The 13,282-nt window shown below is 33.4% G+C and overlaps 1 protein-coding gene across 1 annotated transcript; it reads right to left on the bottom strand.

Annotated features, from left to right (window-relative positions):
* Window positions 1-4,844: 4,844 nt before the first annotated feature.
* On the bottom strand, window positions 4,845-8,511 carry LOC139780401 (uncharacterized). The gene is made up of 7 exons (XM_071719036.1): window positions 7,891-8,511; window positions 7,633-7,808; window positions 7,341-7,463; window positions 6,986-7,163; window positions 6,681-6,922; window positions 5,908-5,973; window positions 4,845-5,687 (listed from the first exon to the last, which is right to left on the bottom strand). The coding sequence occupies exons 1-7, from the start codon at window positions 8,168-8,170 to the stop codon at window positions 5,478-5,480; spliced, it is 1,275 nt and encodes a 424-aa protein (XP_071575137.1). The 5' UTR covers window positions 8,171-8,511; the 3' UTR covers window positions 4,845-5,477.
* Window positions 8,512-13,282: the final 4,771 nt, after the last annotated feature.

The raw sequence follows: 13,282 nt of genomic DNA, 5'->3' as shown, positions 1-13,282 counted from the left end.
CAGCTAGGAAAGCATTAATGACGCCGTCTGTACATACATTACCAGTTCGATTCGGGACGTCGTAGTAGAGCATACATGTTTCACGTATCGTGTTGTGTCCGTGATTATATTATTATTGAAAAGTTTCTTAGGAAATACTGATACTTTGCTTTATCCATTCGATTCAGTTCTTACCTTATTACGTGTTTCTTTATACTATAACCGAAAAGTCGCTGGCCATATCCCAGGTCGTTTGGCAGGGAGTGCTATATAAAGAGAAGAAGACTATACGACGTTTCGTGGTGGCGGATGCGTTTACGTGTAAAATTTATAAGCCGTAATAGTTTTGTAAGATGGACAACGCTCATTGTATTTTGGTGGAGTTTGTGAATGAAGAAAACTCTGTAGCGTCGGATACAGAGATTGGTTAAAAATCAAATTCGACGACGTATGTTTGCAAAGTACCATTGACAAAGAAACCATTGTTCAAATACGATGGCCTCTATGTGAAATAAAAAGTGCATTGTCCATGAAAAGGATCATTAAGAAACTTAAAGAGAAATATTGGATCTCGGCAACGGTAAAAATACATGCATTTGGAGGTAAATATTCATTAAATACTATCATTTATACTTTTTTATGTAATGTATCATATTTCTGAAAAAACTTTTTTTTAAATGAAGAATAAAAAAAATTTGTACATACATATAAGCAAAATGTTAAAAATTTCTGTCAGGATTTGTAGACAAATAGTTTATATAAAACTGTGTATATACTCGACATTATCTCTCTTTTCTGCAATATTTCATCTCTATTCTTTAATCGAATGGGTGTTTTCTCTTATCGTGAGGCTGTCGCACGAATCGAAAAATAAAAACCTTTGCCTAAAATCTATGTGTTTATTGGATGATTTTCTTTCACGTCGATCGAATACAACACGTGACCGAGTCGTGCTTCTCAGCTGTTGGATAACTTTATATACACGGTCTGATATAAATTTATCTTATTTATTATATTATTGTCAAATTCAAAATTCAAAATTTCCTGAATGTGTACCTATTGAATCAGCAGACATGAATTAGATATTTTTGTCAATTATGAAAAAAATCTTTAATATTTATCCATTCAAAAGAGATGGTTTTCTTGCAATTAATAAATATATCAATAATAACGAAAGTAAGGCAATTGAGAGCCACACACCGTTCTTACAGCGAAATTGATTTTATAATAATCTTAATATAACATTATTTGCATTTAACGAAATTTCTTCGACAGACGTTTCGGTCTTCGTTTCAGAGGGTCTGAAACGAAGACCGAAACATTCAACATTCGACACTGAAGAGAGTTTAAAACGAAGGCTAAAACATCTGTCGAAGAAGTTTCGTTAAATGCAGATAATGTTATATTAAGATTATTATATTAAATCAATTTCGCTGTAAGAACGGCGTGAGGCTCTCAATTGCCTTACTTTCGTTATTATTGATTTTACATTTCGAGAGCCTGTTATTTTTTTATAATAAATATATTATGCATAATCTTTTTTTCAAAGTGGACACTCATGTACAAACAACTTTTCGACCTACAAAAATTTAATATTGCAAATCCTTGTAAAGAAGATCGTAAAAAAGTCATGAGAAAATCTTTTAGCGACAGTGATTGTGTTAACTCTGACCAGGAGAATAAAGTTCCGAAGAAGAAAAACACTAAAGTACTTTTGTGAATTTCAATTTTATTGTCGTTATATGTATAACAATGCGCCCCAAAACGCATTGTCCCCGGCGAACATCAGCCGGATGCCGCCCGGCCAAATATCCGCGGGCGAGACAAGACACGGTGTGCCCTTTATTAAAATGTTATCTCGCGTATAAGTCCGCGAACGGACTTACCGCGGTAACCGACTCGGAGCGCCGAGCGGTGCCGAAAACGGCCGAAAGCCGCCGAACGCAATCGCAGCGTCGGGACGCCGTACTTTCCGAACGCTCCGCCGCTCCATCCCGGCGCTCGCGATTGCCGTCGCGTATACCCCCGCCACGCCGACACACCACCGCGGGTGTATATAAACCGAGCAATTGTTGCTAACATTAGATTCCGTCGTGAGCCAGCAAACCGACCCGACCAGTTCTCTGCTGCTCACGGATCCTGCAATCCCACATTCGAACAACAGGAGTTAGAGAGGCATCTCTGGCTCTGCCGAGTGACGTATCTAGGCGGTTGACTAGATCTTCCATCCGAGAACCTGTGACACCGGAGTGAACCAGGGTAAGAGAGCTCTTCTCTTACTCGCCAAGGATCTTGGCCACCCGGTGCCGCCTCCCGCCTACGTATATCGATGCGCCAGAATATAAAGAGTTATCTGTATATCCGCTAAGGATCTTAGCCGCTCGATTCCGCGCGCTCCAGCGCCGCGTGCGATTACCGCCGCCGCTGTCCGAGCTTGCGCTTCCACCGCGGTCGCGCCCCGTGTTCCGCGAGCCCGCGCGCCCGCCAATCCGCGTACAGCGCCCGGTATATCGCCGTTACCGTATCCGCGATCTCTGTACATATCTTTGAACTCCGCGATCTCTGCGTATCGCCGTTACCATATCCGCGTCCGCGACTCCCGCGATCTCTGTGCATATCTTCGAACTCCCGCGATCTCTGTACGTATCTTCGACTCCCGCGCTCTCTGTACATATCTTCGAACTCCGCGATCTCTGTACATAGCTCCGATGCACTCGCGATCTCTCTGTACATGTATTTACGCTTTATAGAATAAACTTTGTTACGTTGTCTATTTTAACCGAGTCTTGTGTCTTCCTCCGCGCCTACTCCGAACCCTGACCAGCCGCGAGCTAGATCCGCGTTTCGGAAGCTAGGTTGTTTTATATGTAAATTGTAATTTTTTTATTTGAAGTTATTTTAAATATTTTTCTAGGATAATTAACGATTTACAACCTCTAAGATTACAGACAACAAAATATTTTATCCCAATTAAAAACTACAAATGTTAATTTAAAAGATGATGTATGTGAATCTATTTCATTATCGTCCTTTTTTCAATTATTTATTAAACTTCATAAATTTATATTTTAGTTATTTAATAGAGAGGATAAAGTGCCAATATCGGCCAAGCAAGATCTAGATAGCTTATGATTTTTTATTTCAATTCATAGTGTGCGTCGACATAATTTGTCATTTAAATATTCAAATATTTAAATTGTAATTAATTTAAAGAATTTATTGCGAAAAATATTACCTGAGCCAGGATTCGAACCTGGTCCTCCCTTTATTCCATGAGGGCGTCTCACCAATTCGACCACCGAGGCATGTGATGATATCCCTGGTAACCAGTCTGATAGTTCAGATACGTCCCGAAGAAGTGCGCAAGAAAACAGTCCAAAATTGCGACAGAAGTGCATAATATCTGTGATTGAACGTGTACTTACTGTACTATTGCAGTAGTCTGCTGTAAGAAGCTACTGTGAAATTTTATACTACTTGTTAAAAGTAAACATGCAGCAGAAATGTGAAAACAATATGGAAGTATCTGCCCAACTGAAAAATAACAGCAAATCGCGTTAGACTCTTCACGCACATTTGCAGCAGAGTTTTGAGTACAGATCCGACCGGCAGAAACGTGAAAAGAACGTGCAAGCATCTGCCCGTGAGAAAAAAAGCAGTCGAGTGTGCTAGACGCTTGAAACATATTTGCAGCAAAATTTCACAAGTGTATGTCGCTTAAATTGTTGTTTTTGTCGTACAGATCCGACCGGGCAGAAACGCGAAAAGAACGTGCAAGCATCTGCCCGTGAGAAAAAGAGCAGTCGAATGTGCTAGACCCCTTATAGAAAAGTAGTACTAAAAGTACACAGTAATAAATTACTGTAAATACTGGCAGTAATATTTTGGCGAGTAGTTTAGAAGTACTGGGCAGTACTGGATTACTGGGAGTAATTTATTACACAGAACTACTGGTGCTTAGTATTGAATTACTGGGTATTGAATACTGGTGAAAAATTACTGAAACTACTTGCTGTGAAAAATACTGAATTACAGGGTACATATTAAATAGTCATGAAACTTTACAGAACATGATACTATTTATAATAAATAATATTATGTTTTAAGAAAGTTTCACGAATGTTTAATATGTACCCTGTAATTCAGTACTTTTCATAGCAAATAATTTCAGTAATTTTTTACACCAGTATAGTTAATATTCTAATAAAATATATTGATAAAATATATTAAAATGTAATGTTTTGTTTTCAATTTTCCAATTTGTATGTTACATTGTACTAAAAATATTTTAAATTAAATTTGTAATTTAAAGCATTACATGTAATATACAAATTAGAAAGTTGAAAACAAAACATTACATTAATTTCATTCTAATTTGATTAGAAAATTAATAAAAGTATATTTTTATTTATATTAAGTGCTTTATTTATATTAAGTACATTAAAGGAAATATATACTGATTTATTAAGTATAGTATTCAAAATGAAAAAGATAGATTATAAATTTTATTGTTTTTCTGTTAATGGCTCTTACACTGCTTTTTTATTTGCTTGCTCTTGATTTCTTTTATTACGCCATGTATTGGATTTGTTGTTTAGTTTACTCTTCATTGCCTTGAAAATTTCTCCCATAACAGCCTTATTTAATGCCCCATCTGCAGGGCAATTAAATTCTTTTGCAATATATTCTGTGGAACAAATAATTATTTATTAAAACAAGAAATGGCAGATTAAAGGAAAATTTTAACTTGTATAAAGCAATGTACAGCAATATATATATCTTACCCATTACAGCCTTCTTCACTGGAGGATTCAACTCTGGCTTGGCCTTCACATCATTCATATGGAGTTTATTTTTTCCTCGAGAGAAATTGCTCATTATTCCAGTCATACTGGAAGTGGCCATTTCTTCATCAGTAAAAATAAGGTCCATGATGGAAGTTGTGAATATAGACAGCTTGCTGCGACTGAGTCTTTTTAACTTCTCAGTCTCTACTTTCCTTCCCGCAAAATCTGTGACATTTTCCTGTAAAGTGAGAATAAAGAGAAAATGCATACATTTAAGAAATATGCTACTATAATATTTTAAAAAATCTACATATATATTTAAAACAATATAACATTTTCTCCAATTACAGTCTAACATGAGATTAAAAATGTTCATATATTACAGCGGTTTCAAAAACTTTATCTTAACAATACTTGGTATGTCTCTGAATCAAGCAGCAATAAAGATATAAATTTTTAGAAATGTAAGTCAATAACACTAGTAGCGGTATAACGGACTATAATGAACAATAATTGTACTATACTGAGACTTTACTAAATCATAATATTTTATATTCCTCAAAAGACAGATAAAATATTTTCATAAATGCTTCAGAAGAGTGACAAACCAATACAATTTTGTTTCATTCATTTATTTCCTTCAAATAATTTGTCATAGTTTTCATATGACATTTATGTTTATTTTACTTAATGAATCAAGTTCAAGAAAAGCTATTTATATAAAATGAGCATTATACTACTTGCCTTAGCAGGACGTTCGTTCTGAAGTTGCACTGGCTGCTCTGTGTGAGCAATGGTTGGCAGTAGCTGCTCTTCTGTGTGAGCAATGGTTGGCAGTAGCTGCTCTTCTGTGTGAGCAATGGTTGGCAGTAGCTGCTCTTCTGTGTGAGCAATCGTTGGCAGTAGCTGTTGCTCTAGGCTCTAAAAAATAAAATGCAATAAATGTACTTTAGTTTCTTTTCAAGCATAGTTTTAGACATAGACGTTTTTCTGAACTTAAAATTTTATCATACATGGGTTCCAAATTCCAGAGATAGCCTAATATCTATGTATAAAGTAGCTAGATCGATTGGTTGTTCCTTATAGTTTCACACCTCTGAAGGAGTTGTTATCATTTCACAAAGACTTCGTTATTACTAACCTGATTATGATGTAGCTGAGGTTCGTAAGCATCTGCTTCTGTAATAGTGCTCCTGTCTGCATGGACCTGAGAGTAATTGTTTGAATTATAAAGTAATTCTATATACATATATTTAAGGATGTGTTAAACATATTTTTACAAACGTATTAATATTTATACTTTAAATAAACTATATACATATGAAAGTTGTGTTCATAACATTCTATTTTTATTGAACATTTTTTTTATAATTTATTTGTTATTATTTTTATTGTTACAAAGTAAAATTTTAAGAATAATGATAAAAATCTCAAAATTTTTGTATAAGTATTATACATTAAATATTCAAAATAATTTATGCAAAGTTTTATTGCAATTCAAAGATTAGTTACAAAGATTTAGAACAAATAAATATTTTGTTATTTACAGAACGATTAATTACTCCATTGCAATAAAACTTTACATATAATAGTCATCTTGAATCTTAAAGTTTATATATAAAATAATTGAGACTTTTGACTTTATTTTATTATATATTTCCTTTTTATTTTATAATACATTTCTTTCTTAGAGCACAGATAAAAAAATACTACTTTTTATTAAAATAACTTTTGATACATCAATATTTTCGAAACTCGCTAAATTTTTTGTATTTCTTTGAAATGTGATTTAGAATAATCTGTAATTTGTTCCTTATTTTGAAAATAATTGTAATTTTGTACATCCTTAATGTTTCTTCATACTTTACACCTACGCGCGCGCGCTATAATAACACGAAGAAATTAAAGATTTACCTCACTATGTCTTTCAATAGCATCCACAGTATTGTTAGCTTTGTTGCTAATATTGTTATTATCTTTCTGAAGATTTCGATTTGAGTGACTTGGTTTACTGTTATTGTTACTATTCTTGTCACTACTGTTGTTACTATTTCTACTGCTTCGACCATCTTTAATGAGCACAGAATCCATATCTCTGCGCAATTTAGCCATATCCTTACATAAAGTAGATGACATGACAGTCATTTTATGTAGATCTAGAATCAGATCAGAAGAACAGAAAATCAGATGTAATGTGAACAGCTATAGCAGATATTTACCCTCACTAATAGCTCTTAGTGCTCGTAATCTTGCATTATCCTCCCTTAGCTTTTTATTTTCCACTTTCAAAGTGCTAATTAAGTCGACTAGTCTGTCTTTACTCCATTTGAACATAGAACTGTCTTCGTCATTCTCCTCCTCCTCCTCCTCCTCCTCAATATCATCTATTAAATCAATCTAGAAGGAAATAAAAATACTTTAGATTAAGAGACATTGGATTTTCCTTTTCTTGGAAAAAAAACAGAACAAAAAATAATGCACATAAATGCACACGCAACTTTAAGTATTAAAAATTCCTTGGATGGGGGAAAAATTAAATGTTTTTTCCAAAGCATAAGACAATATAAAGCTTACCTGAGAAGTTTTTTTGATAAAATCTCTTGATAAGTTTTCAATTTGCGATTGAAGCAAAGCGTTATTTTTTTTAACAGTTAATGCTTTAGTTTTCTGCTTTTTCGGTGGTGGTGGTTTATCAACCTATTATTAAAAAATTAAACAGAGCATTAATTTTATGCAAAATTTATAAGACTGATAAATCCTATACTCAAGCGAAATAAAAGAGAGAGCACTATTATTGTTACAAGCTACAAAATTTCAAACATACTTAACTCAAAATAGAGAGTAAAATTATTTATACTGTACGTACTTTAGCAGACGTGATGGTATTATTGTTCTGTACTGATGAATCCAGATCAGATGAATCTAGATCCTCTGGTTCAGAACATGATGGTTTCTTACACAGTTTTCGCCTTTCTTCTCGAGAAGGATTAGGCACACCGAAGAGTTCAATATTTTTGACGTGTTGGCACATATCAATAAATGCTACAATGATATTCATTTCATACTTTAATACTCAAATAAAAAAAATTGTAGTATGTTAAACTATGTTAAAAGAATTACTTACTTCCCACAGATCTCACCCTTACTACTAAATCTTCCCAAATGATATCTTTTTTCTTTAAAATTTTTTCCATCATTCGGGCACATTTTATGTCTTCTTTTATGGGCCATCGAATGATCACCTCAGAATCAAGGAGATGATGCAAATTTGACTTAGTATTTCTTTCCTTTAGCCAGGCTTGAAAGCCCACTTGAACAGGTTTCTGCCTCTCATTGATAAATTGCACAACGAGGCACTTCTCATCCGACAGTTTAGTTTCAACAGTACATTTACTGCTCGACATGATAACACTTTACACTTCAAATTTTAGTGGTTAAGATACTCATGTAAATAGGGTGAGAACGACGAAACAAATCAAGGATCAAATGCGATAAAGCGAGAACGTAACTTCGTGAAAGTAGTGGTATGCAACCGATCACAACAAAGTCGACTTGTAAGACACTGCGTATATAACTTCGCGCCAAAATGAACGGCGGTCATACCATGGTAGCAGCGTGTCACTTCGGGCTGCGTTCGGAATGGTTCGGAAACGTCACCCGAGTGCACACGAGTATACTCCCTTCTCTTTCTATCTCAGCGAGTTAGACGCAGCCTCGGGCGTCATTGGTCCGCTAGATTTTGTCAACTCCCGCTCATATTTAAATTACACTAATCTTACCATTAACGTAAACATTATTATATTTCTGCAACATAATAAGAAATAAACGTTTCAGAAGAAGAAAATATTGTTCTTTCTTGTAAAACATGAAAATAATATGTATAAGAAGAAATTCCTTGTATTTAATGTGTATTAGGTTACATATATAAAAATTAACAAAACACTCTAAACATATATTACTAACGTCCGCGCACTCTCTAATCTATCTGTTTGTTTCTTTTAGCTGCACCGGCTGAACTGTGCTGAACTGGTGCAATAAATTAAAGTGAAATATAATATAATATACTTATTGTCTCACTTCACAAAAGAAACAGACCCCATATACGTACGTGTAAGCCTTATTACGGCGGCTTAACTTCTGATTTATTTGTTTAAACTTGTGTATTGAGGTTAGCAAAGTTTGGATTTTTCACAATTGCTGTAATATTTGTGAAAAAAATGTCGCGCCGAGGCCAATACAAACAATACCTTACAGATTTAAATATTCCTATTCCTGCCAGTACCCTTCGTCGTCATCGACAGCAAGTAATTATATAAATCATTTACACAATGGGGTTAATAAATGGGGTTAATAAATATCCTATAGGCTAACATTTCTAATTAAAATGCACTATTATATATAGCGCTATTGCATTATTCTATGTTTAACGTCCAAATGAACGATAAAGATAGAATATAACATACAATAGCGCTAATAATTTCACACGAAAAATGCAATAAGATTTCCTGTGTTCAAATTGACCACTACTATATATGCACTCTTTGTAACCACTGTGTTGCAAAGGAACAAATTATTATATTTAAATTATTATATTACAAATTATTATATTCCAAATAAGTATTATATATGTACTATGAAGAATATTTTTTATACCATCAGCATTGTTATTTCTTTATATTTCTTTTTGCTATACAAAACTATATTTTGCTTAGAATACTTCATATATAATTTTTCAAAACTTTTAATTTAAATATTTTAGAATTTTGTAGAATTTCTATATAATTTTAAAACTTATTAGAAAAATTTTTATGTTTTATTATTTGAAAAACTTTGTAGAAGCATTGAGAAAATAAACCTTTTGTTTTAGAACTCTTTATATATGCATGAATTCTGAAAGATAGATTTCTAGATCTCTTCATAAAAGAAATTTTTTTTAGCACGCATTTTTAGAGAACGACAGTTCTCAGAGAATTGATGAACCTATGAACTGGGATCCTGTTGATGGATATATTGATAGTAGAGAAAATTCAGATTGTTCTTCAAACAATGAAGAGGAGTTCGACCAACAGTGCCTTCAACAAAGCAAAGAAGGATTGTGTTATTCTACAACGCAAGAAAGAGATCATGAAGACAGCGAGAAAGAAAGTATTGGAAGTGAAAGTGCATGCAGATATAATTATAATAATTATAGTGACATAGATTCAGAAGATAATAATGGTAACACTTCCGATAATGATAATGACAGTGTGTTGGAAGACTTTATAGACATTTGTACAGATGAAGGTATGATTGAAGAAGATAATTTTGAATATATTAATTGTGACAGGAAAGTATTGTATGAGGGATGTGATATTACAAAGGAAGAGAGTGAATTATTAATTATGAGTTATGCTATGCGCTTTGGACTTTCAGATATTGCCCTTCAATCTCTCATAGATTTGATAGATTGTCACCTCCCAAAACAAGAACATAAGTCATTACATTTGCTCATGAAAAAATTTCCTAAGCCACCTAATGTAATAACACATTTCTTTTGCTCTGGTTGCAAGAATATAATTAATTTTGTAGGAGTAAGTGAAGTAATTGTAGTTGTGGATTGAAATGTGTAATAGGTGATCTAAAGCGGCAGCAATGTTTTTTCATTCAAATTCCATTACGAGAGCAGTTAGTTCGATTGTTTCAAGATGATCGTCTACATTCTATGCTTCAAGAAGGATTTATAAGTAGCCAAAGTGAAGTTCATAGTGGCAGAGTATATAAAAAATTAGTACAGGATGATGTTATTTCAGTAAAAGATGTCACATTACAGTGGAACACTGATGGAGTACAAGTTTTTAAGTCATCCAAAGTACGTTTATGGCCCATTCAGGTAGTTGTAAATAACTTTACTTTTAAGATACGTAAAGAAAATATTTTGCTCTGCGGGTTATGGTATGGCTCATCTAAGCCTGAAATGAATACATTTTTGAAACCATTTGTTGAGGAACTAACTGCACTACATAATGAAGGATTAGAGTATGTCATTCCAGGCTCTGAAGTTAAAGTTAAAATAAAAGTTCACACCCTCTTAGCCTCAGTTGATTCTCAAGCAAGACCATTGCTCCAGAATCTAAAAACATTTCGAGGTAAGCAAGGATGTTCTTTCTGTCTAAATGAGGGAGAGGAGTGTGAAGTTGGTCGTGGAAAAGCAAGGGTTTATCGTGGTGATATACAGCATTTACGAACTCACGAACAGCATGTGCAGGATACCAGAACTGTCATGCAAACAGGGAAGATTACAAATGGATTAAAAGGTGCATCTGTCCTTCTTTTGCTTCCTTTATTTAATATAATAACATCTTTTGTGCCTGATTACATGCATTGTGTCTTACTTGGTGTTGTGAAAACTATGGTAGAGTGGTGGACAAATGGAATAAACAAGAAGGAACCTTTCTATATTGGATCAAACAAAATAAAAGAAATTGATGCTATACTTTGTTCTATAAAGCCACCAAGTGAAATTACTAGAACCCCTCGATCTATTACAGAGTATAAAATATGGAAGGCTTCTGAATGGAAAAATTTTCTGTTGTATTACTCTTTGCCCTGTTTGCAATGTGTAGGAATGCCAAAAAAGTATGTTGATCATTGGTTTCTCCTTGTTTGTAGTATGCACATTTTTCTGCTTGAGAAAATTTCACCAGAGAATTTCTCTATTGCAAAAAGATGCATAAAACAATTTGTTTTAAGCATGGAAGATGTATACAATGCACCTCAGCTTATGAAATTTAACATTCACTTACTTCTCCACATTCCTAAAAGTGTGAAAGATTTTGGAAGTTTATGGGCCGTATCTTGCTTTCCATATGAACATTACAATGGCATATTAGCCAAGATGTTTCGAAATTCTCAAGCAGTACCCCAGCAAATTTGTAAATTTTATTTAAGACTTCAATCTCTCAAAGAAAAGGGTGCAGACGTTTTCTCATCAAATAATAATGCATCATGTGCAAAATCTTTGTACGAAGCATTCACTTTTGGCAAGCTTACATCTGGTTACTGCACAGCATATGGTGACCACATAAGGTTATTTGGCAAACCTGACCATATAACATTAACATTAATTCAAAAAGTTGCTGTGGAAAATTTATTAAGGGAACAGGTACATCAGCAAGCTAACTTGTATCATAGATTTATTTATAAACACATTTTGTTTCATGTGGAAGGATATAAACGCATGAGAAGGCGTCTTAATAATATTGTCCATTTGCAAAATAAAACAGTGGTCTCCATATCACATGCGCTTATAGTTAGGACTCTTGGATCCAACAATATGAAATGCATTTTATTAGGTACACGTCTTTATTTAACAAAAGAGACTATTTGTCAAAATTCCTTAGTTAATGTCTCCTCTGATATTTTTTGCAACATTATGGAAATGACTCCGGAATGTGTGGCTATTTATCCCGAAATGATAGAATGTAAATGTATTATAATGTCATACAATAGGAAACTGTGCGTATATCCTCTAGTAAATTCCTTAGAGAGAGACTAAAGCAAATAAAAGAAATAAATTTTATGTTTACGTAAAAAATTTGTAAAACCTTGTCTATCCTTTAGCCTTTGATCATAGTTGCAAAACATATAGTTGATCAATGGATCAGCTTGATTAATTACATTTAATTACTTATTTTATATATTAGGTTCCTTTACTCCAGATATAAAACATATGCATTTAGGCGCCGTTTGCCGCCCCAGTAGTTGAATCTCATCTATACCAGTACTTAAGTACTAGACCAAGTAATGAATTACTAGGAAAACTACTTACTCATTCTATCAGTATTTCACGTCTAAGCTCAACTACTAGATTCTCCAATACTTCAGTACTTCACGTCTAAGCTCAACTACTAGATTCTCCAATACTTCAGTACTTTTTTACTATATAAGCAAATACTGAAGTACTTGTATCAGTACTTCGGATCCCGGAAGAACTACTAATACTACTAGATATTACTCATATATTACTCATTTGCCAGTAGTTAAACTACTGAAATACAAGAATAAAATACTAATCGCTAGTAAAAAATTACTAGACTCAGTAATAAATTACTGACCAACCAGTAATACTTTTCTATAAGGGACTCTTGAAACATATTTGCAGCAAAATTTCACAAGTGTATAATGTCGCTTAAATTGTTGTTTTTGCCGTACAGATCCGAGTGACAGAAATGCGAAAAAAGCGTGCAAGCATCTGCCCGTCAGAAAAAGAACAGCCGAGCGCGCTAAACTCCCAGACAGCACAAAATATTTATAAAATATTTTCAAAATATTTATAAAAAATATTTAAATATTTTGAAAATATATGCGTTGAATATTTTGTAAATATTGTAATGTCCGGAAAATAAAAGTATCTAAAAGATTATAATAAATATTTTAAAATAAAGTGTAAATAATTATCATCAATATTATTAAACTTGTTTTTAATTTATGTTATAAATATTTATAGAAATAATTACTGTAAGTTAACTGGAGATTGT

The sequence above is a fragment of the Temnothorax nylanderi genome, unplaced genomic scaffold (genome assembly GCF_030848795.1).
Source record: "Temnothorax nylanderi isolate EJ_2023f unplaced genomic scaffold, tnyl_v1.0 TNYL_tig0276_pilon, whole genome shotgun sequence".
NCBI lineage: Eukaryota > Metazoa > Arthropoda > Insecta > Hymenoptera > Formicidae > Temnothorax > Temnothorax nylanderi.
This window is presented reverse-complemented; position numbering and strand designations above follow the sequence as displayed.

Excerpts from the sequence above, each read along its gene's own strand:
- LOC139780401 (XM_071719036.1), bottom strand. The coding sequence starts at position 8,170 with ATGTCGAGCAGTAAATGTACTGTTGAAACTAAACTGTCGGATGAGAAG. Across the intron at positions 7,164-7,340 it reads TTATCAAAAAAACTTCTCAG|ATTGATTTAATAGATGATAT; the intron begins GTAAGCTTTATA and ends ATTTCCTTCTAG. Across the intron at positions 6,923-6,985 it reads ACTAAGAGCTATTAGTGAGG|ATCTACATAAAATGACTGTC; the intron begins GTAAATATCTGC and ends ATCTGATTCTAG.